This window comes from Mobula hypostoma, chromosome 11, assembly GCF_963921235.1.
Source record: "Mobula hypostoma chromosome 11, sMobHyp1.1, whole genome shotgun sequence".
NCBI classification, from domain to species: Eukaryota; Metazoa; Chordata; class Chondrichthyes; order Myliobatiformes; family Myliobatidae; genus Mobula; species Mobula hypostoma.
In genome coordinates this window covers 275,820-301,582 of record NC_086107.1, presented here as the reverse complement: position 1 = coordinate 301,582, position 25,763 = coordinate 275,820, and the positions used below count along the sequence as shown (strand labels likewise).

General features: G+C 48.4%; 1 protein-coding gene across 2 annotated transcripts in view; it reads left to right on the top strand.

Annotated features, from left to right (window-relative positions):
* Positions 1-23,923, top strand: part of ric8a (RIC8 guanine nucleotide exchange factor A) — a 67,536-nt gene extending 43,613 nt beyond the window's left edge. For both annotated transcript variants that reach the window (XM_063061539.1, XM_063061538.1), the window contains 5 exons: positions 7,098-7,193; positions 16,857-17,001; positions 19,079-19,229; positions 19,913-20,032; positions 21,606-23,923. In XM_063061539.1, the coding sequence (XP_062917609.1) occupies positions 7,098-7,193; positions 16,857-17,001; positions 19,079-19,229; positions 19,913-20,032; positions 21,606-21,717 (624 nt within the window). In that variant the 3' untranslated portion in view covers positions 21,718-23,923. The remainder of the gene's footprint in view (positions 1-7,097; positions 7,194-16,856; positions 17,002-19,078; positions 19,230-19,912; positions 20,033-21,605) is intronic.
* The last annotated feature ends 1,840 nt before the right edge of the window (positions 23,924-25,763 follow it).

The window sequence follows — 25,763 nt, the reverse complement described above, 5'->3', positions numbered from 1 at the left end:
CAGAGAACATTTACTAGAATGTTACCTGAGTTTCATCACCTGAGTTACAGAGAAAGGTTGAACAAGTTGGGTCTTTATTCTTTGGAGCGTAGGAGGTTGAGGGGGGACTTGATAGAGGTATTTAAAATTTTGAGGGGGATAGATAGAGTTGATGTGGATAGGCTTTTTCCAATGAGAGTGGGGGAGATTCAAACAAGAGGACATGAGTTGAGAGTTAAAGGGCAAAAGTTTAGGGGTAACATGAGGAAGATCTTCTTTACTCAAAGAGTGGTAGCTGTGTGGAACGAGCTTCCAGCAGAAGTGGTTGAGGCAAGTTCGATGTTGTCGTTTAAGGTTAAATTGCATAGATATATGGACAGGAAAGGAATGGAGGGTTATGGGCTGAGTGCAGGTCAGTGGGACTAGGTGAGAGTAAGCTTTCGGCACGGACTAGAAGGGCTGAGATGGCCTGTTTCCGTGCTGTAATGGTTATATGGTTATAATACAGACCATCCAACAGTACAAGTTATTTAGAAGAACAAACTTGCAGAGAGACCGCAGACTGTCGGAAGAAACATAACGTAGTTGTAGTAAGTGATTTTAACTTTCCAAATACTGACTGGAACTCTATCGCTAAGGACAATTTAAGTACCTTGGCTAGGTCCCCGGCAATTTCTGCACTTGCCTCTCACAGGGTCCGAGAGAACACCTTGTCAGGCCCGAGGGATTTATCCACTTAATTTATCTCAGGACAGCAAACACCTCCTCCTTTGAAATGCGTATAGGGTGCATGAAGCTGCTGTTGCTTTGCCTCACTCCTATAGACTCTGTTCAAGAAAATAATCCAGGAAACTACAGGCTGGTGAGCCTGACATCAGTAATGGGAATGTTATTGGAAGGTATTCTGAGGGACCAGATATGTAAATATTTGGATACACAAGGAATGATTAAGGATAGTCAGCATGGCTTTGTGTGTGGTAGGTCTTGTTTAACCAATCTTATAGATTTTTTTTGAGGAAGTTACTGGGAAAATTGATGAAGATAAGGCAGTGGATGTGGTCTACATGGAGTTTAGCAAGGCATCTGACAAGGTCCCACATGGGAGGTTGGTCAGGAAGGTTCAGCCACTCAGCATTCAGAATGAGGTAGTAAACGGGATTAGACATTGGCTTTGTGGGAGAAACCAGAGAGTGGTAGTAGATGGTTATCTCTCTGACTGGAGGCCTGTGACTAGTGGACTGTTGCAGGGATCGGTGCTGGGTCTGTTGTTATTTGTCATCAAAATCAATGATCTGGATGATAATGTGGTTTTTCAGATCAGCAGCTTTGTGGATGACTACAAGGTTAGGGGTGTAGTGGACTGCAAGGAAGGCTGTCGTGGCTTTCAGTGGGATCTGGACTAGCTTGAAAGAAAGCAGATGGAATTTAATGCAAACAAGTGCAAGATGTTACACTTCAGTAGAATCAACCAGAGCAGGTCTTACACAGTGAGCAATAGGACACTGAGGAGCGTGGTTGAACAAAAGGATCTGAGAATACAGGTCCATAATACGTTGAAAGTGGTGTCACAGGTAGAAAGGATCGTAATGAAAGCTTTTGGCACATTGGCCTTCATAAATCAAAGTATTGGGTACAGGAGATGGAATGTTATGTTGAAGTTGCATAAGACATTGGTGAGGCCTAATTGTGTGCAATTTTGGTCACCTACCACAGGAAAGATGGATGAGAAAATTTACAAGGATGTTGCCGGGCCTGGAGGACCTGAGTTATAAGGAAAGATTGAATCTGTTAGGACTTTATTTTTCAGAATGTGTAAGATTGAGAGGAGATTTGATAGAGGTATACAAAATTATGAGGGTATAGATAGAGTAGATGCAAGCAGGCTTTTTCCACTAATGTTGGGTGGGACTACAATCAGAGGTCAAGGGTTAAGGGTGAAAGGTAAAAAGTTTAAAGGGATCATGAGGGGAAACTTCATTCTGAGGGTTGTGACAGTATGGAATGAGCTGCCATTGCAAGTTTTGCATGCAAGCTGGATTTCAACATTTCAGAGAAGTTTGGAAGGTACATGGGTAGTGGGGAAATGGAGGGCTATGGTCCCAGTGCAGGTCGATGAGATTAGGCTGTTTAAGTGGTTCGGCATGAACTGGTTGGACTGAAGATGTGTACTTTTCTGTGGCCTTCCTCACCACCAATTCAACCTGCAAATTAACCTTCAGGGAATTCTGCATGAGGTCTCCCAATTCCCTTTGCACCTCAGATTTTGGAATTTCTCTCCATGCAGAAAATAGTCCATTTCTTCTCCCAAAGTGCATGACCATACACTTCCCGACACTGTGTTCCATCTGCCATTTCTTTGCCTATTCTCCTAATCTGCCTAAGTCCTTCTGTACCCTTCTGGCTTCCTTAAAACTATCTGGCTTTCCACTACCTGTGTATTGTCCGTAAACGTGGCCACAGAGCCATCGGTTCCTTCATCCAAATTATGGATTTATAACTAAGAAGTAATCCCAACACAGACCCCTATGGAACACCACTAGTTTGCTGCCAGTTCTTGAGTTGGTGAACTCAAAATAAAAAGTGATGCTTCAGACTGACTATAACATCGAAACAGCAACTGTTTGTTCCCCCCTCTTGCTGTGGAAAGAGTGATATCTGTCTGTCCCTTGTTCGTGAGCGAGAGAGAATCCATGGGATGTCAAAATGTTGGAATGAACAGTTAGTTTTTGGTGTACTGTAGACCGTAGAAACATTGAAGCAGAAAATCTACAGCACAGTACAGGCCCTTCAGCCCACAAAGCTGTGCCAAACACCTACTTTAGAAATTACCTAGGGTTACCCATAGCTCTCTATTTTTCTAAGCTCCATGTACCTATCCTGGAGTCTCTTAAAAGACCCTATTGTATCCGCCCCCACCACCGTCACCGACAGCCCATTCCACACACTCACCATTCTCTGCGTTTAAAAAAAAAACAAACAAACAAAACAAAAACTTACACCTGACATCTCTTCTGTACCTACCTCCAAGTACCTTAAAACTGTGCCCTCTTGTGATAGTCATTTCAGCCCTGGGAAAAAGCCTCTGACTATCCACACGATCAGTGCCTCTCATCATCTTATACACCTCTATCAGGTCACCTCTCACCCTTTCTGTAGTGAGGTGACCAGAACTGAGCACAGTTCTCCAAGTAGGGTCTGACCAGGGCCCGATATAGCTGTAACATTACCTCTTGGCTCTTAAACTCAGTCCCACAGTTGATGAAGGCCAATGCACAGTATGCCTTCTTAACCACAGAGTCAACCTGGTCACCGACCTCCATGCAGAATATGACCCATCTACAACTACTCTATGCCTTCTGTGTGCAAGCCAGTTCTGGATCCACAAAGCAATGTCCCCTTGGATCCCATGCCTCCTTACTTTCTCAATAAACCTTGCATGGAGTTCCTTATCAAATGGCTTGCTGAAATTCATATACATTACATCTACTGCTCTACCTTCATCAACGTGCTTAGTCACATCCTCAAAAATTCAACCAGGCTTGTAAGGCACAACCTGCCTTTGACAAAGCCATGCTGACTATTCCCAATCATATTATGCCTCTCCAGATGTTCATAGATCCTGCATCTCTGGATCTTTTCCATCAACTTACCAACCACTGAAGTAAGACTCACTGGTCTATAATTTCCTGGGTTATCTCTACTCCCTTTCTTCTGCAACCCCCCAAAACCTCCCCCATCCCCATTGATGATGCAACGATCATCGCCAGAGGCTCAGCAATCTCCTCCCACGGTAGCCTGGGGTACATCTCATCCGGTCCCAGAGACTTATCCAACATGAAGCGTTCCAAAAGCTCTAGCACATCCACTTTCTTAATATCTACATGCTCAAGCTTTTCAGTCTGCTGCAAGTCATCCCTTCAATCGCCAAGATCCTTTTCCGTAGCGAATAATGAAGCAAAGTATTCATTAATTACCTCAGCTAACTCCTCTGGTTGCATACACACTTTTCCACTGTCACACTTGGTAGGTCCTATTGTTTCATGTCTTATCCTCTTGCTCTTCACATACTTGTAGAGTGCCTTGGGATTTTCCTTAATCCTGTCTGCCGAGGCCTTCTCATGGTCCCTTCTAGCTCTCCTAATTTCATTCTTAAATTCCTTCCTGCTAGCCTTATAATCTTCTAGATCTCTATCATTACCCAGTATTTCTGAACCTTTCATAAGCTTTTCTTCTCGACTAGATTTTCAACAGCCTTTGTATACCACAGTTCCTGTACCCTACCATCCTTTCCCTGTCACATTGGAACATACCTATACAGAATGCCACGCAAATATCCCCTGAAGATTTGCCACATTTCTGCTGTAAATTTCTCTGAGAACATCTGTTCCCAATTTATGCTTCCAAGTTCCTGCTTGATAGCTTCATATTTCCCCTTACTCCAATTAAACACTTTCCTAATTTGTCTGTTCCTATCCCTGTCCAACACTATGGTAAAGGAGATAGAATTGTCACTATCTCCAAAATGCTCTCCCACTGAGAGACCTGACACCTGACTAGGTTCATTTCCCAATACCAGATCAAGTACAGCGTCTCCTCTTGTAGGCTTATCTACATATTGTGTCAAGAAAACTTCCTGAACACACCTAACAAACTCCACCCTATCTAAACCCTTCACTCTAGGGAGATACCAATCGATATTTGGAAAATTAAAGTCTCCCACCACGACAACCATGGTTATCATACGAGGAACGTTTGATGGCCCTGGGTCTGTACTCACTGGAATTTAGAAGGATGAGTGGGGATCTCATTGAAACCTTTCAAATGTAGGGCTGGCTGGTGGTGCAACGACATTGGCGCTGGACCCGGGAGTGGAGATTCCCGGGTTCGAAACTAGTCGGGTCCGCTCCCAAGTACGCTTTCCATCCGTGCCAGGTTGAGTGTCGAGATCGCAACTCAAACTCGTAAAACAAAGGGAAAATACTGTGAAAATGCCTGTGTGAGGAGTGGCTCGCCACACAGTCTCTGTCTCGCTCTCTTGCTCCGCACCTTGTAAAAAAGCCATGAAAAATCCATCGTCATGGATGGATGCACGCACGGACGCACAGATGCGCACGCAAGCAGGCACAAGCCAAAAAAAAGAAGAAACCTTTCAAATGTTTAAAAAGCCTAGACAGAGTAGATTTGGAAAGGATGTTTCCCATGATGGGTGAGTCCAGGCCAAGAGGGCACAGCCTCAGGAAAGAGGGGCATCCATTTAAGCCAGAGATGCGGAGAAATTTCTTTAGTCAGAGTGTGGTGAATCTGTGGAATTTGTTACCACAGGCAGCTGTGGAGGCCAGGTCGTTGGGTGTATTTAAGGCAGAGATTGATAGGTTCTTGATTGGATACAGCATCAAAGGTTACGGAGAGAAGGCTGGGAATGGGGTTGAGGAGGGGAAAAAAGATCAGCCATTATTGAATGGCAGAGCAGACTTGATGGGCCAAATGGCCTAATTCTGTTCCTATGTCTTATGATTTTGTGGTCTCTGGTTAGGGGCCGTTGTTGCTTGCATGGTGGGTGTTAGGAAAGCTGATGCTTTATGTTAGAGTAAGCTGGGGGGGGGTGTTGATGCTTCTTGTGCATGTTCTTACATTTGGGGTTCTTGCATTTATTTTCCTGTCACTCATTCTTCGGAGTTTTCTTCTGTTTTGTGGATGTCTGCGGAGAGTAGGAATTTCAGGTTGTATGTTGTATACATTCTCTGATATTACATGGAACCATTGAACCGATAAGTAAATCAAAAGGTGAGAAAAAATAGTGAGGTAGTACACATGGGTTCAGTGTCTATTCAGAAATCTGATGACAGAAGGGAGGATGCTCTTCCTGGAATGTTGCGTGTGTGTCTTCAGGCTCCTGTACCACCACCTGGATGTGTATTACTCCATGGGGGGGGGTGGTGGGGGGAGGCTGGTTTCTGTGGCGTGCTGAGCTGTGCCCACAACCCTCTGCTCCTGGGTAGAGCCGTTGACAGACTCTTGTGGTGTATTCAGATAGGATGCTTTCTTTGGTGCATCCATGAAAATTGGTGAGGGTCGACAGAGATTCTGTCTGGATTAATGGGTATCGATGTCTTTCTCCCAGAGTGGAACTGTCAGGAATGAGGGGCAGAGCTTGAAGTTGAGAGGGGCAATGCTTAAAGGTGACTTGCAAAGCAATTTGTTTATGTGGAGTGGTGTGGGGGTCTGGGGCGTGCTGCCGGGGAGGTGGGGAAGCAGATGTGATACTGGTGCTTAAAAAGCTTTTAGCCAACAGCATGAATGGGTCATGAATGGACCTTGTGCAGGCAAATGGGATTAGTTGGATTGGCATCCTGTTCAGCACAGAAATGATGGGCATCAGGGACCTGTGGTGATAGCTGCTACAGATACAAACTCATTAAATTGTACGCGGATCTCCCACCTCCTGTCACTTCTGCGGGCTGGAAATGACCTATTGGCATATCTACAGGTGCTGCTCCTTGCCTCCTGGTTGCATTTTAGCTGCACGCTCTTCATAGTTGTCATCGAGTATTTGGGGGGGGTTGGAGGAGGATGTCTGAATAAACTTGCTCCTGAGGCTGGCCAGGTTGGCCATCCATGGGACTTGGAGATGGAGTGCGGAGAACAATCACCGAGGCTGACTGTCTGTCAATGTTCTGGGGTGTGTGTGTGTCGTGTGTCCAGATAACCATGGAGAAGGAGCAAGCAGTGCCCATGGGTACCATGGAGATGTTCTGGGACTGGTGGGCCCTATAGGGGAGAAGTGTAATTCTAGATCGGGACGGGAACTTTTTATTTAGATTGAGTTAGTCGTTGTTGTGCCTGTTGGTTATTGTATTGTAGAGTTGTAATTTGCAATGAGCTGAGTTTTGAAAAAAGAGCGAGTAACTCAACAGTCACCCCGAGAGGGACTGACCCGGTGCCACCACGCTGTCCCTGAACAGTGAGCACTGCTGTGGGAGAGATGGGACAGCTTATGGTGTGGTCGAGGGCTGGAATCACCAGTGGTTTCTCTGGAATGTTTGTTCACAGCCCTCAAGCCTCTGGGTCTCCGTGTACTCCTTTCCAGAATAACCAGGAAATAATTTTTCCTTTTACAGGGACACCGTTTGAAGCAGACCGTGACCCCTGTTCTCAACTTACTGATACAGAGTGCCAGGGGTCACCGGGAGACCAGGAAGTTCCTCAGGATGCAGGTAGGTGCCAAGCCTGATCAGATGGGATCTCGTCCCATCATCTGTCATTATGGACATTTACGATCTGTGTTCTAGCCATTGTGGGTCTGTGTGTGTGTCTGTCACTGTGGCTGTGGCTGTAAGTGTAACGTGTGTGGGGCTGTTGCTGGGGATTAGGTTACTAGGTTGGTGCTGCGGAGGGTTTGGGCCTTGCACAGCAGGGAAACAGGCCGTTTGGCCTGTCAGGTCCAATCCGACCACCAGCCTTCATTCACGTAGTAATAGAAAAGTACAGCACACAAACAGGCTCCTGGGGCCATCTAGTCAATGCCAAAGCCATTTAAACTGCTTGCTCCCAACCAGGACGGTACTTCATTCAAACAGAAGGTGTAACCGTGGGCACTTGCATGGGTCCCAGCTATGCCTACCTGTTTGTTGGCTACGTGGAACGGCCTATCTTCCAAGTCTACACTGGTGACCGTCCCGTACTTTTCCTACACATCGATGACTTCATTGGTGCTGCTTCCTGCACCCGTGCTGAACTTGTCGACTTCATCCACTTTGCCTCCAACTTCCACCCTGCCCTCAAATTTACCCGGTCTATTTCTGATACCTCCTTCCCCATTCTCGATCTCACTGTCTCTGTCTCCGGAGACAGCTTATCCACTGGTATCTGTTATAAACCCATGGGTTCTCACAGCTTCCTGAACTATACCTCATACCACCCATCTTGTAAAAACTTGTAAAAATGTCATCCCCTTCTCTCAATTCCTCCGTCTCTGCCGTATCTGCTCTCATGATGAGGCTTTTCATTCTAGAATGAAAGAGATGGCTTCCTTTTTCAAAGAAAGGCCTTTCCTTCCTCCACCATCAATGCTGTCCTCACCCACATCTCTTCTATTTCACGCACATCTACTCTTACCCCATCCTCCTGCCACCCTGCCAGGCATAAGGTTCCTCTTGTTTTCACTTACTACCCCACCAGCCTCCGCATTCAGCACATAATTCTCCAAAACTTCCACCACCTCCAACAGGATTCCACCACCAAGCACACCTTTCCTTCCTCCCCACCCACTTTCTGCTTTCCGCAGGCATTGCTCCCTATGCGACTCCCTTGTCCGTTCGTCCCTCCCCACTGATCTCCCTTCTGCCACTTACCCTTGCGAGCAGAACAAGTGCTACACCTGCCCCTACAACTCCTCCCTCACTACCATTCAGGGTCCTAACCTTCCCAGCTCTTTACTTCATTCATCCCCCTCCAGGTTTCACCTATCACCTTGTGTTTCTCTCTTCCCACCCTCACCTTTTATAACTACTCTCTAGCCTTTTACTCCAGTCCTGCCGAAGGGTTTTGGCCCAAGATGTTGACTGTATTCTTTTCCTAGATGCTGCCTGGCCTGCTGAGTTCCTGCAGCATTTTGTGTGTGCATTGCTCTGTCTACCTGCGATACCACTTTCAACAAATTCTGGACCTGTATTCTCTTTCTGTCACACTGCTCAATGCCCTACTATTCACTGTGAAGACCTGCCTTTGTTTGTCCTACTGAAGTGCAACACCTCACAGGTGTTTGCAGTAAATTCCATCTGCCATTTTTTAGCCCATATTTCCAGCTGATCCAGATCCCGCAGCATGTTTGATAGCCTTCCTCACTGTCCACTACACCCCTAATCCTGGTGTCATCCACAAATCTGCTGATCCAGTTAACCACATTATCATCCAGATCATTGATATTGATGACGTACAACAACTGACCCAGCATCGATCCCTGCAGCACTCCACTAGTCACAGGCCTCCAGTCAGAGAGACAACCATCTACTACTGCTCTCTAGCTTTTCCCACAAAGCCAATGTCTAATCCAATTTACTACCTCATCTTGAATGCTGAGTGACTGAACCTTCTTGACCAGCCTCCCATGATCCAGATCCCATGTTTTTTTTTTCCCCCATGTAGGACCTTGTCAAGTGCTTCGCTAAAGTCCATGTAGACCACATCCACGGCCTTGTCTTCATCAATTTTCCTGGTAATTTCCATGAAAAACTCTAAGATTGGTTAGACATGACCTACCATGCACAAAATCATATTGACTATCCTTAACTAGTCCATGTCTATTCAAATATTCATATATCTGATCCCTTAGAATACCTTCCAATAACTTTCCACAACTGATGACAGACTCACTGGCATGTAATTTCCTGGTTTTTGTTTAGATCATAAGACCATAAGATATAGGAGCAGAATTAGGCCACTTGGCTCGAGACTGTTCTACCATTCCATTCTGGCTGATCCAACTTTCCTCTCAACCCCAATCTCCCACCTTAGACCATAAGACATAGGAGCAGAATTAGGCCATCTGGTCCATCGCGTTTGCTCCACCATTCAATCATGGCTGATCCTTCTCCCCATATCCCTTCATGCTCTAACCAATCAAGAATCTATCAACCTCTGCCTTAGATATTTGAGGAGAGGGGCATTATGACTGTGAGGGCAGTTTGCTGTTCTCAGTGTCAGATGTGGGAGGCCCTGGAGTCTCCAAGCCTCCCGGACGTCTACATCTGCGCCAAGTGCGTCGAGATGCAGCTCCTAAGGGACCGCGTTACGGAACTGGAGCTGCAGCTCGATGACCTTCGTCTGGTCAGGGAGAGCGAGGAGGTGATAGAGAGGAGTGGAAGGCAGGTGGTCACGCCGGGGCCACGGGAGGCAAACAAGTGGGTCACGGTTAGGAGGGGGAAGGGGAAAAGTCAGGTGATGGGGAGTACCCCGGTGGCTGTGCCCCTTAACAACAGGTACTCCTGTTTGAGTACTGTTGGGGGGGACAGCTTACCCGGGGGAAGCGACAGTGGCCGTGTCTCCAGCACAGAGTCTGGCCCTGTAGCTCAGAAGGGTAGGGCAAGGAAGAGGAGGGCAGTTGTGATAGGGGACTCGATAGTAAGGGGGTCAGATAGGCGATTCTGTGGACGCAGTCCAGAGACCCGGATGGTAGTTTGCCTCCCTGGTGCCAGGGTCCGGGATATTTCTGATCGTGTCCAAGATATCCTGAAGTGGGAGGGTGAGGAGCCAGAGGTCGTGGTACATATAGGTACCAATGACGTAGGTAGGAAAAGGGATGAGGTCCTGAAAGGAGAATATAGGGAGCTAGGAAGGGAGTTGAGAAAAAGGACCGCAAAGGTAGTAATCTCGGGATTACTGCCTGTGCCACGCGACAGTGAGAGTAGGAATGCGATGAGGTGGAGGATAAATGCGTGGCTGAGGGATTGGAGCAGGGGGCAGGGATTCAAGTTTTTGGATCATTGGGACCTCTTTTGGCGCAGGCGTGACCTGTACAAAAAGGACGGGTTACACTTGAATCCTAGGGGGACCAATATCCTGGCAGGGAGATTAGCGGGGGCTACTGAGGTGACTTTAAACTAGAATGGTTGGGGGGTGGGAATCAAATTAAAGAGGCTAGGCGTGAGGAGGTTAGTTCACAACAGAGGGATGGGAACCAGTGCAGAGAGACAGAGGGGTGTAAAATGAGCGTAGAAGCAAAAAGTACAAAGGAGAAAAGTAAAAGTGGCAGGCCGACAAATCCAGGGCAAGCATTAAAAAGGGCCACTTTCCAACATAATTGTATAAGGGCTAAGAGAGTTGTAAAAGAGCGCCTGAAGGCTTTATGTGTCAATGCAAGGAGCATTCGTAATAAGATGGATGAATTGAAAGTGCAGATTGTTATTAATGATTATGATATAGTTGGGATCACAGAGACATGGCTCCAGGGTGACCAGGGATGGGAGCTCAACGTTCAGGGATATTCAATATTCAGGAGGGATAGACATGAAGGAAGGGGAGGTGGGGTGGCATTGCTGGTTAAAGAAGAGATTAACGCAATAGAAAGGAAGGACATAAGCCGGGAAGATGTGGAATCGATATGGGTAGAGCTGCGTAACACTAAGGGGCAGAAGACGCTGGTGGGAGTTGTGTACAGGCCACCTAACAGTAGTAGTGAGGTCGGAGATGGTATTAAACAGGAAATTAGAAATGTGTGCAATAAAGGAACAGCAGTTATAATGGGTGACTTCAATCTACATGTAGACTGGGTGAACCAAATTGGTAAAGGTGCTGAGGAAGAGGATTTCTTGGAATGTATGCGGGATGGTTTTTTGAACCAACATGTCGAAGAACCAACTAGAGAGCAGGCTATTCTGGACTGAATTTTGAGCAATGAGGAAGGGTTAATTAGCGATCTTGTCGTGAGAGGCCCCTTGGGTAAGAGTGACCATAATATGGTGGAATTCTTCATTAATATGGAGAGTGACATAGTTAATTCAGAAACAAAGGTTCTGAACTTAAAGAGGGGTAACTTTGAAGGTATGAGACGTGAATTAGCTAAGATAGACTGGCAAATGACACTTAAAGGATTGACGGTGGATATGCAATGGCTAGCATTTAAAGGTTGCATGGATGAACTACAACAATTGTTCATCCCAGTTTGGCAAAAGAATAAATCAAGGAAGGTAGTGCACCCGTGGCTGACAAGAGAAGTTAGGGATAGTATCAATTCCAAAGAAGTAGCATACAAATTAGCCAGAGAAAGTGGCTCACCTGAGGACTGGGAGAAATTCAGTGTTCAGCAGAGGAGGACAAAGGGCTTAATTAGGAAGGGGAAAAAAGATTATGAGAGAAAACTGGTGGGGAACATAAAAACGGACTGTAAAAGCTTTTATAGATATGTAAAAAGGAAAAGACTGGTAAAGACAAATGTAGGTCCCCTGCAGACAGAAACAGGTGAATTGATTATGGGGAGCAAGGACATGGCAGACCAATTGAATAATTACTTTGGTTCTGTCTTCACTAAGGAGGACATAAATAATCTTCCAGAAATAGTACGGGACAGAGGGTCCAGTGAGATGGAGGAACTGAGTGAAATACATGTTAGTAGGGAAGTGGTGTTAGGTAAATTGAAGGGATTGAAGGCAGATAAATCCCCAGGGCCAGATGGTCTGCATCCTAGAGTGCTTAAGGAAGTAGCCCAAGAAATAGTGGATGCATTAGTGATAATTTTTCAAAACTCGTTAGATTCTGGACGAGTTCCTGAGTATTGGAGGGTGGCTAATGTAACCCCACTTTTTAAAAAAGGAGGGAGAGAGAAACCGGGGAATTATAGACCGGTTAGCCTAACGTCGGTGGTGGGGAAACTGCTGGAGTCAGTTATCAAGGATGTGATAACAGCACATTTGGAAAGCGGTGAAATGATCGGACAAAGTCAGCATGGATTTGTGAAAGGAAAATCATGTCTGACGAATCTCATAGAATTTTTTGAGGATGTAACTAGTAGAGTGGATAGGGGAGAACCAGTGGATGTGGTATATTTGGATTTTCAAAAGGCTTTTGACAAGGTCCCACACAGGAGATTAGTGTGCAAACTTAAAGCACACGGTATTGGGGGTAAGGTATTGGTGTGGGTGGAGAATTGGTTAGCAGACAGGAAGCAAAGAGTGGGAATAAACGGGACCTTTTCAGAATGGCTGGCGGTGACTAGTGGGGTACCGCAAGGCTCAGTGCTGGGACCCCAGTTGTTTACAATATATATTAATGACTTGGATGAGGGAATTAAATGCAGCATCTCCAAGTTTGCGGATGACACGAAGCTGGGCGGCAGTGTTAGCAGTGAGGAGGATGCTAAGAGGATGCAGGGTGACTTGGATAGGTTGGGTGAGCGGGCAAACTCATGGCAGATGCAATTTAATGTGGATAAATGTGAAGTTATCCACTTTGGTGGCAAAAATAGGAAAACAGATTATTATCTGAATGGTGGCCGATTAGGAAAAGGGGAGGTGCAACGAGACCTGGGTGTCATTATACACCAGTCATTGAAAGTGGGCATGCAGGTACAGCAGGCGGTGAAAAAGGCGAATGGTATGCTGGCATTTATAGCGAGAGGATTCGAGTACAGGAGCAGGGAGGTACTACTGCAGTTGTACAAGGCCTTGGTGAGACCACACCTGGAGTATTGTGTGCAGTTTTGGTCCCCTAATCTGAGGAAAGACATCTTTGCCATAGAGGGAGTACAAAGAAGGTTCACCAGATTGATTCCTGGGATGGCAGGACTTTCATATGAAGAAAGACTGGATGAACTGGGCTTGTACTTGTTAGAATTTAGAAGATTGAGGGGGAATCTGATTGAAACGTATAAGATCCTAAAGGGATTGGACAAGCTAGATGCAGGAAGATTGTTCCCGATGTTGGGGAAGTCCAGAACGAGGGGTCACAGTTTGAGGATAGAGGGGAAGCCTTTTAGGACCGAGATTAGGAAAAACTTCTTCACACAGAGAGTGGTGAATCTGTGGAATTCTCTGCCACAGGAAACTGTTGAGGCCAGTTCATTGGCTATGTTTAAGAGGGAGTTAGATATGGCCCTTGTGGCTACAGGGGTCAGGGGGTATGGAGGGAAGGCTGGGGCGGGGTTCTGAGTTGGATGATCAGCCATGATCATAATAAATGGCGGTGCAAGCTCGAAGGGCCGAATGGCCTACTCCTGCACCGATTTTCTATGTTTCTATGTTTCTATATACATAAAGTCTTGGCCTCCACAGCTGCCTGTGGCAAAGAATTCCACAAATTCACCACTCTCTGGCTAAAGAAATTCCTCTTCATCTCTACTGTAAAAGGATGCCCCTCTATTCTGAGGCTGTGTCATCTAGACTCTCCCACCTCAGGACACATCCCCTCCACATCCACTCTGTCAGGGCCTTTCACCATTTGATAGGCTTCAATGAGGTCACCCCTCATTCTTCTGAATTTTAGTGAAAAAAGGCCCAAAGCCATCAGACGCTCTTCATATGACAATCCTGGAATCATTTTCACGAACCTGCTTTGAACCCTCTCCTGTTTTAGCATGTCCTTTATAAACTAAGAGGTCCAAACCTGATCACAGTATTCCAAGTGAAGTCTCACCAGTGCTTTATAAAGTTTTAACATTACATCCTTGCTTTTATTCTAGTCCTCTTGAAATGAATGCTTCCTCACCACAGACTCGACCTGCAAATGAACCTTTGGGAATCGTGCACAGGGGCCCCCAAGTGCTCCGAGCCTCAGCGTTCAGTATTTTCTCTCCATTCAGAAAAAGGTCAACCCTTTCATTTCTTCTCCCGAAAGTGCATGACCTTACACTTCCCAACACTATTCCACCTCAAATAAAGAGAAAATCTGCAGGTGCTGGAAATCTGAGCTACACACACAAAATGCTGGAGGAACTCAGCAGGCCAGGCAGCATCTGTGGAAAAGAGTACAGTTGATGTTTTGGGCTGAAGCCCTTCGGCAGGATTGGAGGAAGAGCTGCGGAGTAGATTTAAAAGGTGGGTGGAGGGGAGGGAGAAACACAGGTGATAGGTGAAACTTGGAGGGGGAGGGATGAAATAAAGAGCTGGGAAGTTGATCGGTGAAAGAGACAGAAGGCCATGGAAGAAGGAAAAGAGGGGAGGAGCGCCAGAAGGAGGCGATGGGCAGATAAGGAGGTAAGGTGAGAGAGGGAAAAGGGGATGGGAAATGGTGAAGGGGGGTTGAGGGCATTACTGGAACTTTGAGAAATCGATGTTAATGCTATCAGGTTGGAGGCTATCCAAATGGAATAGAAGGGGCTGTTCCTCCAACCTAAGTGTGTCCCCATCACAACAGTGGAGGAAGCCATGGGTGGATATATGGGAATGGGAAGTGGAATTAAAATGGGTGGCCACGGGGAGATCCTGCTTTTTCTGGTGGATGGAGTGTAGGTGCTCGGTGAAGCGGTCTCCCAATCTATGTCGGGTCTCACCAATATTCAGGAGATCACACCAGGAGCACCAAACGCAATATATGACCCCAACAGACTCTAAGGTGAAGTGTCGCCTCACCTGGAAGAACCATTCAGGGCCCAGAATGGTAGTGATGGTGGAAGTGTAGGGGCAAGTGTAGTACTTGTTCCCCTTGCAAGGATAAGTGCCAGAAGGGAGATCAGTGGGAAGGGACAAAAGGATAAGGGAGTTGCATAGGGAGCAATTCCTGTGGAAAACAGAAAGTGGGGGCGAGGGAAAGATGTGCTTGGTGGTGGGAAAGAAATTCCTTTTGCCATTTCTTTTCCTAATGTTTAAGTCCTTCCAGACCTTCTCCGCTTCCTCAAAGCCACCCGCACCTATCTTCATATTGTCTGCAAACTTTGCAACAAGGCTATCAATTCCATCATCCAAATCATTGACATATAACATAGGTCCCAACACCATGAGTCACTGGTAGCCAGTCAGACAAGTCTCCCTTTATTCCCACACTTTGCCTCCTTCCATTCAGCCACTGCTTTCTCCATGCTAGAATCTTTCCTGTCGTACTACGGGCTCATAGCTTGTTAAGCAGCAGTGTGGCACATTGTCAAAAACCTTCTGAGGATCCAAGTACACAACATCAACTGATTCTTCTTTGTCTAGCCCGTTTGTTTACTTGTTCAAAGAATTCCAACAGATTAGTCAGGCATGATTTTCCCTGAGGAAACCATGTTGACTACGGCCTATTTTATCATGTGCCTCCAAGTACCCTGAGACTTCATCCTTAATAATTGATTCCAACATCTTCCCAACCACTGAGGTCGGAATAACTGGCCTATAGTTTCCTTTCTTTTGCCTCTCTCCCTTCTTGAAGAGTGGAATTACATTTGCAATTTTCCAGCCTTCTGGAACCATTCCAGAATGTAGTGAATCTTAAGAGATCATTACTAATGCCTCCACAATCTCTTCAGCCATCTCTTTTAGAACTCTGGGGTGTAGCCATCTGGTCCAGGTGACTTATCTACCTTCAGACCTTTCAGTTTTCTAAGAAACTTCTCTCTAGTTTAGAGCCTTTCTTAAACAGTGGAACAACATTGGCTATCCTCCTGTCACTCAGGATGGTTTAAATATTTCTGCTGGGACACTGGCAATTTCTGCACTTGCCTCCCGTAGGGTCTCAGGGAACACCTTGTCGGGCTCTGGGGATTTATCCACCCTGATTTGCCTCAGGGTGTGGCGCGTGGCCAAGTGGTGAGGGTGTTGGGCTCACGATCTGAGGGTTGTGGGTTCGAGTCTCGGCCAAGTCAGTGTGTTGTGTCTTTGAGCAAGGCACTTAACCCGACACTGCTCCAGTCCACCCAGCTGAATATGGGTACCGGCAAATGCTGAGGGTTAACCTCACGATAGACTGGCATCCTATCCGGGGAGTCTCGTACTCTCAGTCGCTTCACGCCACAGAAACTGGCATAAGCACCAGTCTGATGGGCCACAAAGGCTCGGGACAGACTTTAACTTAAATTTGCCTCAGGAGAGCAACTACGTCGTCCTCTGTAATCTCTACAGGGTCCATGTGGCACTTTACTCTCCCCAAGACGCCACAGTTAGGTTGAAATAACCCGTGTCAGTGTTGGTGACCACACCACCTGGCCCTGGTGACCAGACCACCAAATGCCCCTGGAATGTCGCAGGACCCAGGAACTCAGGTCAGTGTAATGGCACAGCCCCGCAGAGTGCTGTGTCTGTGAAATGTGTGCAGTGAACATGCGGGGGCTTGTACGTGTGTATATGCCGGGGATTGTGTGTTTGTGCGGAGAACGCACCGGGGTTTGTGTGCAGATTGAGTTGGGAGCTGCTGTTGGCTTTGATTGTGCTGTACCTTTGCACCTCATTCTCCTAACAGGTGTGTTCAATGTCCAGGTGTTGCCCCCACTCCGGGACGTCCAGACCCGGCCCGAGGTTGGGAACATGCTGCGGAACAAGCTGGTGCGATTGATGACTCACATCGACACGGATGTGAAACACTGCGCAGCTGAGCTGCTCTTCGTTCTCTGCAAGGAGAATGGTGAGAAGCCTTGTCTTCCGTCTCCCTTCAGGACAGACTCTCAGAATGAGACAGCAGGGGAGTAATCCCTCTGGCCCGTGCCAATGTATGTACTGTCCATGCAAGTCCCACTTGCCCACGTTTGGCCCCATTTCCCTCCTAAACCCTCCCGTCCGGTCCCCTCCTGTCCAAGGGGACCCGTCCCATCCTTGGCCCCCTCCTGTCCGGGCCCCTCTCCTCCTGGGCCCCCTCCCGTCCAAGGGGACCCGTCCTGGGCTCCCTCGTTCACCTGATGACAGAAGTTCCTGTTACAACCCCTCAGATCTATATCATCACTGAGACAATAATATGTCTTCTATCTTTCGGATCAGTGTTATCTATTTTGTCAGAAACCCCTCTCTGCCAATTTCTCCAGCTGTCATTATAAATTCCCAGTCTCATCCTTTGATCTCACGTTTACGATAGCTGCGTCCTTTTATTTACCTGAAGCGCCTCTCACTGTCGGAGTATTTATCAAATTCCTAGTGTGTGGCTGAGGGGGTAGAATCTGGGAGGATTTGATGGGACTGTGGGAGGCTGGGCAGTAGGTTACAGAGAGATTTTGTGGTGAGAGGTATTGCTCTGTGAGACAAGTTAATGAACCAAATGGCCACCTTGGTGTTTTGCCTGTAGTGAGAGGTGGTATTTTGGACAGGGGTGAAGATGTACAGTCCACGGGGCTGTACTGTTTAAGTGCTTTTGAAGACATGGTTAATTGGAGCAGCTGGGTGTACAGAACAGTTTCTCATTCACAGCTGGCAAGTCAACTGGGAAGAGGGCATAAAAGGGGAGAGACGAGAGGCAGAGAGAGAGAAAGAGGGACTCTTGGGTTGGGCCAGTGGGTGGCAAGTGAAGTTTAACACAGTAATTTGTGCATGGCTGGGTGAACGTGGCAGGGCAGTTTCAGAAAAAAATACAGGTCCTAGGATCCCGGGCTTTGTAAATGAAAACACAAAATGCAGGAGAAAGGAAGTCGGGGTGTTCCTTCTTCCTGAAACCTTTGTTTTTTCTGGAGATGTGGTCTCTGCAACTGGATACACAGTCGTGGCTGAACCAGTGTTTTATAAAGGTTCACTGGCTCTTGTGTTCAAAATTCATGGAAGTGTTTCAAGTGACACTCAAAGTCGAAAACCTGGAAACACACAGCCAGTCGGGCAGCATCAGTGGAGATAGGCACAGAGGTGAGGGTTCAGAAAGGTTGGCCCTGTCAGCAGGCACTGCCAAGCTGGCATCTCATGCCAGGTGACGTTTGAACACAAAAGATTTTACAGATTCTTGAGGAACTCAGTTGGGCCAGGCAATATCTGTGGAGGTTAAATGGACAGCCGACGTTTCGGTTTGGGTCTCCAGATTGGGAAGTAGAGGGAGAGATAGGGGAAAGGTGCAGCAAGAGATGTGGGGTGAGAATTTTATACTGACCGTCAGCCTTTTTCAGTCCAGACGAAGGGTCTCGCCTAAACATTGTCCATTTAGACCAGGGGTTCCGAGCCTGGAGACCCCAGACCCCTCGTTTCATGGTAAAGATCCATGGCACAAAAAAAGATTGGGGAATTCTGATTGACACCATAAGACATTGATGCATTCAGCTCATTGAATCTGCTCCACTCTTCCATCATGGCTGATTTGTTATCCTGCTCAACCTCATTCTCCTACCTTCTCTCTGTAACCTTTGACCCCCTGACTAATCAAGAACCTGTCAACATCTGCCTTATAGATACCAAATGACTTGACGTCCACTTCAGTTTAATTTCCCTGTATAGAAGCTCCTCAGTCCGCTGAGTTTCTACAGCGGTTTGTGTATAACTGGTTCTGGGTCCTGATGTTTGGAGATGATAGAACGGACTCTCGGTTGGATTTTGGTTAGTGTGGTCTCGCACCTGAGCTCTGTCAAGTTTCTTGACCCGTCCCTCTCCATAACAAAGGTCCATTCTTGGAGCTGCTGACTGGCTGCTCATTCCCGGATGCTCCGGCTGTCGGCCAGGAATTGAGTCTCGGCATGTGAAACTGCCCCTCTCGCCCACCCCACATCCATCTCTGACTCTCTCTGCTCTTGGCGCAGTGACGCGGTTCGTGAAGTACACTGGGTATGGGAACGCCGCTGGTCTCCTGGCTGTCCGAGGACTGATGGGGGGCTGCCCAGCCGAGGGGGAGGGGAACTATTCCGAGGACGAGGACACAGACACCGAGGAGTACAAGGAAGCCAAGGCTGAGTGAGTCTCACCCACAGAGTGATTAACAAAATCACCTGAAACTCTCAGCACGTCGGGCAGAGAGGAACCACAAAGCATTTGGGTCTGGAACCTTCCATCTCTCCCAACTCCCTTCTCTCCCTCCCCGTTCTGATGGAAGGGAAGAGAGGAGACCAAGAGAGAGGTTTAACAAAGGGGGTGGGAGAAGGAAGGAGGGTACATGGAGGTGTGAGAAAGAGGGAGGAGGGAAGGTGTGTGAGAGAATTGATGGAGGGGTGAGAGAGTGTGTGGGAGAGGGAAGCTGGCAGGGTTGGGGACGTGCTAATGTGATAATTAGGGGCATTTGCAATGGGGTGAAGCCCCGGGGTGGTGGGTTGTGATAGTGAGACAGGACAAACTGAGCCGGGGGTGGTGATGGCAGAGACGCATTGCAACAGAACAAGTTCACTGATGTTGGAGAACCCGAGGGTGAGGCTGGGAGGCTGCTCCATGCCCAGGCAGTGGGGGTGAAGTATTTGGCCTCCAGCTCGTTGATGGGGATCTCTGTCACCTACATTAAATAGTCTCTCTTTGCTCAGTCACTGGCCCGCAGGGTTGGGTGTGGCGAGGAGAGGGTGACGGCAGTTTGGAGAGATGTGAGGACCTGTGGGAGGCATGAGGATGGGGTGTGGAGGAGCTGGGATGACTTCTGGCCTGTGTTACAGGATTAATCCAGTGACTGGGCGAGTGGAAGAGAGAACGGCCAATCCAATGGACGGCATGAGCGAAGCCCAGAAGGAGTATGAGGCCATGAAATTATTCAACATGTTTGACAAACTGGCCAGGTGAGGTTGGTCTAATTTAATTTTCCTTTCGGGACGTACTCGTGCCTTTGGTAAGGTCAAAATGTCCCAGGTTTCTGCCTATTGAGTGTGATTACTGAACCTACAAGGGAACGTGCTATCTCAGATCTGGTCCTGTGCAATGAGACAGGTAAAATTAGTGACCTTGTAGTTAGGGATCCTCTTGGAAAGAGTGATCACAATATGACTGAATTTCTCATACAAATGGAGGGTGCAATAGTTCAATCTAAAACCTGCACATTACGCCTAAACAATGGAGACTACAATGGGATGAGGGAGGATTTGGCTAGTGTAGACTGGGAACACGGGCTATATGGTGGGACAGTTGAGGAACAGTGGAAGGTTTTTAAAGAGATTTTTCACGGTGCTCAACAGAAGTATATTCCAGTTAAAAGCAACGATAGTAAAGGTGGGGAGAGCCAGCTTTGGATAACTAAGGAAATAAAAGAAGGCGTCAAACTAAAAGCTCATGCATACAAAGTCACCAAGAGTAGTGGGAAACTGGAAGATTGGGAAAACTTTATAAAGTAACAAAGTACCAACAAATGAGCAATAAAGAAATGGAAGATAGATTATGAAAATAAATAGCACAAAATATAAAAACGGATGGTGTGGATGCTGTGGTGGTGGAGCAGTCAGTTGAAACCGTGAGGTTCAGCCAGCACGTGTTTGTCCAGGGGAAGACAGCCTCTGGCACAGCCAAACTGAGAAATCTGGTTTGTGCGGATGCTGCGTGACGTGTTGGCCAGTTACAAATCTGAACCGCAAAATATCAGACAGTACACAGTTCTGGTTGTCTTACTTGAGGGAGGATATACTGGCTTTGGAAGAACTGCAGAGGAGGTCACCAGATGATTCCAGAGATGAAGGGTTTAGACTACAAGGAGAGATTGTACTCGCTGGAATTCAGAGGAATGAGAGGAGATCTTATGGAAACATAAAATTATGACAGGGATAAATAAGACAGAGGGATGAAAGTTGTTTCCACTGGTAGGTGAGACTAGAACTAGGGATATGGCCTCAGGATTCGGGAGAGTGATTTAGGACGGAGATGAGGAGGAACTGCTTTTCCCAGAGGATGGTAAATCTGTGGAATTCTCTGCCCAATGAAGCACTGGAGGCTACCTCAGTAAATGTATTTAATACAAGGTTGGATAGATGTTTGCATAGTAGGGGAATTAAGGGTTATGGGAAAAAGACAGGTAGGTGGAGATGAGTCCATGGCCAGATCAGCCATGATCTTATTGAATGGTGGGACAGGCCCAAGAGGGCAGTTGGCCGACTCCTGCTCCTATTTCTTATCATCTTATGTTCATATGGTCAGTCTTTGGATGGCTTGTGTCCAACGGGCTCTCATTGGCCATGGAATGCAATATCCCAAAATTCATGATGAGGGCTACCCACTCCCACCCAGACGTACCCCCAGTCACTGCTGGATCTTCTCACAAGCTCCTAGGATTTGGTTCCAAGCACTGAAGTTTCCTAGTGCCAGTTGTGTGGCTCTCAATGCCAGGGTTTGGAAATTTGACTTTATTGCTGTTTCCTTTCATCTTAGGCATCAGATAATTCAGCCGCTGAGCTTGGCCCCGGATGGGAAGTTGGTTCCTCTGGAGGAGGTGATGCAGCCACTGTCCGAAGTGTCTGAATCGGACTCGGATTCAGATTGAGATGGGTGTCCAGGAAAGTATTGGCAGCACCTGTGAACGGGCACCGGACACCTCCAGCTGTAGCAGTAAATCAGCGGTGTAGATAATTGCTTGTAATCGTGAGAGACGCAGAGGGCAAGCATTAGCAGGCTGTTCACCAAGAGCAGAGATGAGGTTCTGCTGTGCTGGTGTCAGTAATAAAGCTCTCCTCCTGTGAGTGAGACCAGACACCGAGGGGTCAGGACAGACCTCACCCCACCCTCCTGTCCTCCACTCCCACCAATCCTCTTCCCTGCAGTCTCCCGTCCCCTAATTCTGCCCCTGTTCTGTGGTTCTGACCCACGAGAGGGGACTGAAGTTGAGACTTGAGCCTTATGGTGGTCCTGTTCTGAGCTTTCAGTCCCAGTTCCACCCCCCCTTGGGGATTTACTGAGGCATCTCGCTGTGGTGTGAGCACAGAGGGCAGCTCCTGACTGACGGCTCCTCCTGAACATGCTCTCACCTGCGCCCAGCCAGAGATTCTGTTTTCCACTGACGGAGCATCCATGGGGAGCTGCTTGTTCATTGTCGATGTTTTTAATGTTCATCAGATTAGTCCCAAAGGTGTGCCCTGCCCTCTGTGTGTGTTTGTGTGGTGTTGTTCTACAGACTTTGGGTCTTGCTGGCAGGGGAAGAGGAGCTGCTAAGCCCAAGGCTGATAGCTGGCACATTAAAGCAACACCTCTCCCCACCCACCCTGGCCCTGGCGAGCCGCCCCACCTGCTGACTCTAGATGTAGGGGGACATAATGATCCTGGCCTGGTAGAGTACACTGTCAGGATGGTGGTACAGGCAGATAGATCAGGGACATTTAGGAGACTAACAAAGATGATAGAAAATGGAAGGCTATGTAGGAGGGAAAGCTTAGATTGATCTTAGGATAAGTTAAAAGTTCAGCACATATTGTGGTCCGAAGGGCCTGTACTGTGCTGTAATGTTCTATGAGGAGCTTAGAGACGAGTGAATCTGGAATTCAATGCCACAAACGACTATGGAGGCCAAGTCATTTGAAGTGGCAGTTGATAGGGTTCTTGCTTAGTCAGGATATCAAAGGTTATGTGGAGAAGGCAGAGACTGAGGGGGAGAGGAATAATAAATCAGCCATGAAGAATGAATGGCCTAATTCTGCTCCTATATCTTATGATGTTAGATGAGGAGTAGCTTGTATAAAAAGGGGGAGGTTCACCAGTGCGTTGCGATGATTGGACTGTCCCTAGGTTGGAGTAGTTTGCAGATTCTGGGCCGTAGAGGGAGGGTTTACACAAGAAACTTTCCGGTGATCGGGGAGAGGGTGTTTCTGCCGAGTGTTGGCACTGATCGGTGAGGTTGGGGGATGGTGTCTGGTTGAAGTCATGCTGCCAGTGGGGAGTGGAGCAGCGCCCGGGCCTGCTGACAGCTCAGCCACTGGCTGGTCGCAGAGTACAGACTGACCACTGTGCGCTCCCTCAGATCGAGTGCAGGGCACGCTGTGACGGGCGCGGATGGAGGAAGGACTGTAGTGCAATGTTGGGCTCTGACTCGGAGGAGGTGTTTGGAACGGAACAAGACAGATTACCACAGCTCTGCAGCAACACAGCAAATTTCCTCAAACTGTCATCAACCCACAACTTGAAACGTCACTCATAAACCACATCTGTACGTTAGTTCAGTGTTTATAGGTCTCTCCATCTAGAACAGAGCGATGTGATTCTCGTTCCCGCACAGGCACACACACAGCACCATTCACTCTCTCTCACAAACACACACACCAACCCACCACTGTGCCCACACACACATGCGCCCCTCCGTCCACCCTCACGTGCCTGCACCCCGACGTCCACTGCCACTATACACACACCTTGAGGATACAAGGATCGCAGTGGATAGTGGGGAACAGATGGGCGTTATTTACTTGGATTTCCAGAAGGCTTTCGAAAGGAGCCACTTGTCCATGAGATAAGGATGCAGAGAGTTGGGGGTGATGTATTAACATGGAAGAAGGATTGGTTAACTAATAGAAAACAGATGGCCTATTCCTGCTGCCATTTTCTTATCTGATACCCACTCACACACTCTCTGTCCACAAGTGCCCACACGCACACACTCTCCACCCTGGTGCACGAATGCACCACATGTCCCTCTGTCTTATTCACACACACTCGCTATTGCTCACTCACTATATGCTTGTTTGTGTTCTCTCTCCCCTCCCTCTCTCCCCCCTCCCCCGTCTCTCACTTCCCCCACTGTCCTCCATGCAGAGCAGACTTTTACAGCCCAACACACAAATCAACCCCCCCTCAGAGAGGGAGGGTAGGCGGGCGATCAGTGCTGCTCTTGTGGACTCTCACAGCCTCAGTGAATGGGAAACACGCTGTTGGAGAAGGAAGGGCCCGAGTAATGTGATGAGTTATGCATGTTAATGCCCCCCCATTTAGAGACTCATGAACTCCCATCGAGGAGGGGTGAGCCAAGCCAGAGTTAGATGTTACAGTGTCAATTCACTTTATTTTAATAAAAGCTTCAAAATATTCTGATTTTTAAACACATTGGATGAGAGCATCATTTATTCAGTGAGATGGGAACCTTCCTCGTGACCCTGACTTGCCAACTGTGGAAACAAATGACACATTTTCAGGGAGGAGACTGAGGCCAATCTCCCTCAGGTAGCGAGAGAGGGTCACACTGTGGGAGGGGTGGTACTGAGGGATGGTCACACTGTGGGAGGGGTGGTACAGAGGGAGGGTCACACTGTGGCAGGGGGTGGTACTGAGGGAGGGTCACACTGGGGGGGTGGTACTGAGGGAGGGTCACACTGTGGGAGGGGTGGTACTGAGGGAGGGTCACACTGTGAGAGGGGTGGTACAGAGGGATGGTCACACTGTGGGAGGGATGGTACAGTGGGAGGGGCGGTACTGAGGGAGGGTCACACTGTGGGAGGGGTGGTACTGAGGGAGGGTGACACTGTGGGAGGGGTGGTACAGAGGGAGGGTCACACTGTGAGAGGGGTGGTACAGAGGGATGGTCACACTGTGGGAGGGGCGGTACTGAGGGAGGGTCACACTGTGGGAGGGGGCGGTACTGAGGGAGGGTCACACTGGGAGGGGGCGGTATTGAGGGAGGGTCACACTGTGGGAGGGGTGGTACTGAGGGTGGGTCACACTGTGGGAGGGGTGGTACTGAGGGAGGGTCACACTGTGAGAGGGGTGGTACAGAGGGATGGTCACACTGGGAGGGATGGTACAGAGGGAGGGTCACACTGTGGGAGGGGCGGTACTGAGGGAGGGTCACACTGTGGGAGGGGGTGGTACTGAGGGAGGGTCACACTGGGAGGGGGGCGGTACTGAGGGAGGGTCACACTGGGAGGGGTGGTACTGAGGGAGGGTCACTCTGTGGGAGGGGTGGTACTGAGGGAGGGTCACACTGGGAGGGGGCGGTATTGAGGGAGGGTCACACTGTGGGAGGGGTGGTACTGAGGGTGGGTCACACTGTGGGAGGGGTGGTACTGAGGGAGGGTCACACTGTGAGGGGTGGTACAGAGGGATGGTCACACTGTGGGAGGAATGGTACAGAGGGAGGGTCACACTGTGGGAGGGGCGGTACTGAGGGAGGGTCACACTGTGGGAGGGGGTGGTACTGAGGGAGGGTCACACTGGGAGGGGGCGGTACTGAGGGAGGGTCACACTGGGAGGGGTGGTACTGAGGGAGGGTCACTCTGTGGGAGGGGTGGTACTGAGGGAGGGTCACACTGGGAGAGGTGGTACTGAGGGAGGGTCACACTGTGGGAGGGGTGGTACTGAGGGAGACACTGTGGGAGGGGTGGTACTGAGGGAGGGTCACACTGTGGGAGGGGTGGTACTGAGGGAGGGCCACACTGTGGGAGGGGTGGTACTGAGGGAGGGTCACACTGTGGGAGGGGTAGTACTGATTGAGGCCCACGCCGTGGGAAGGGTGGTACTGAGAGGCTCACACTATTGAAACTCTCTCTCCTAAAGTTGAAAATTTGCTACAAAAGTGCAAACAGTTTTGGAGACTGCCAGGAAGCGCTTCCT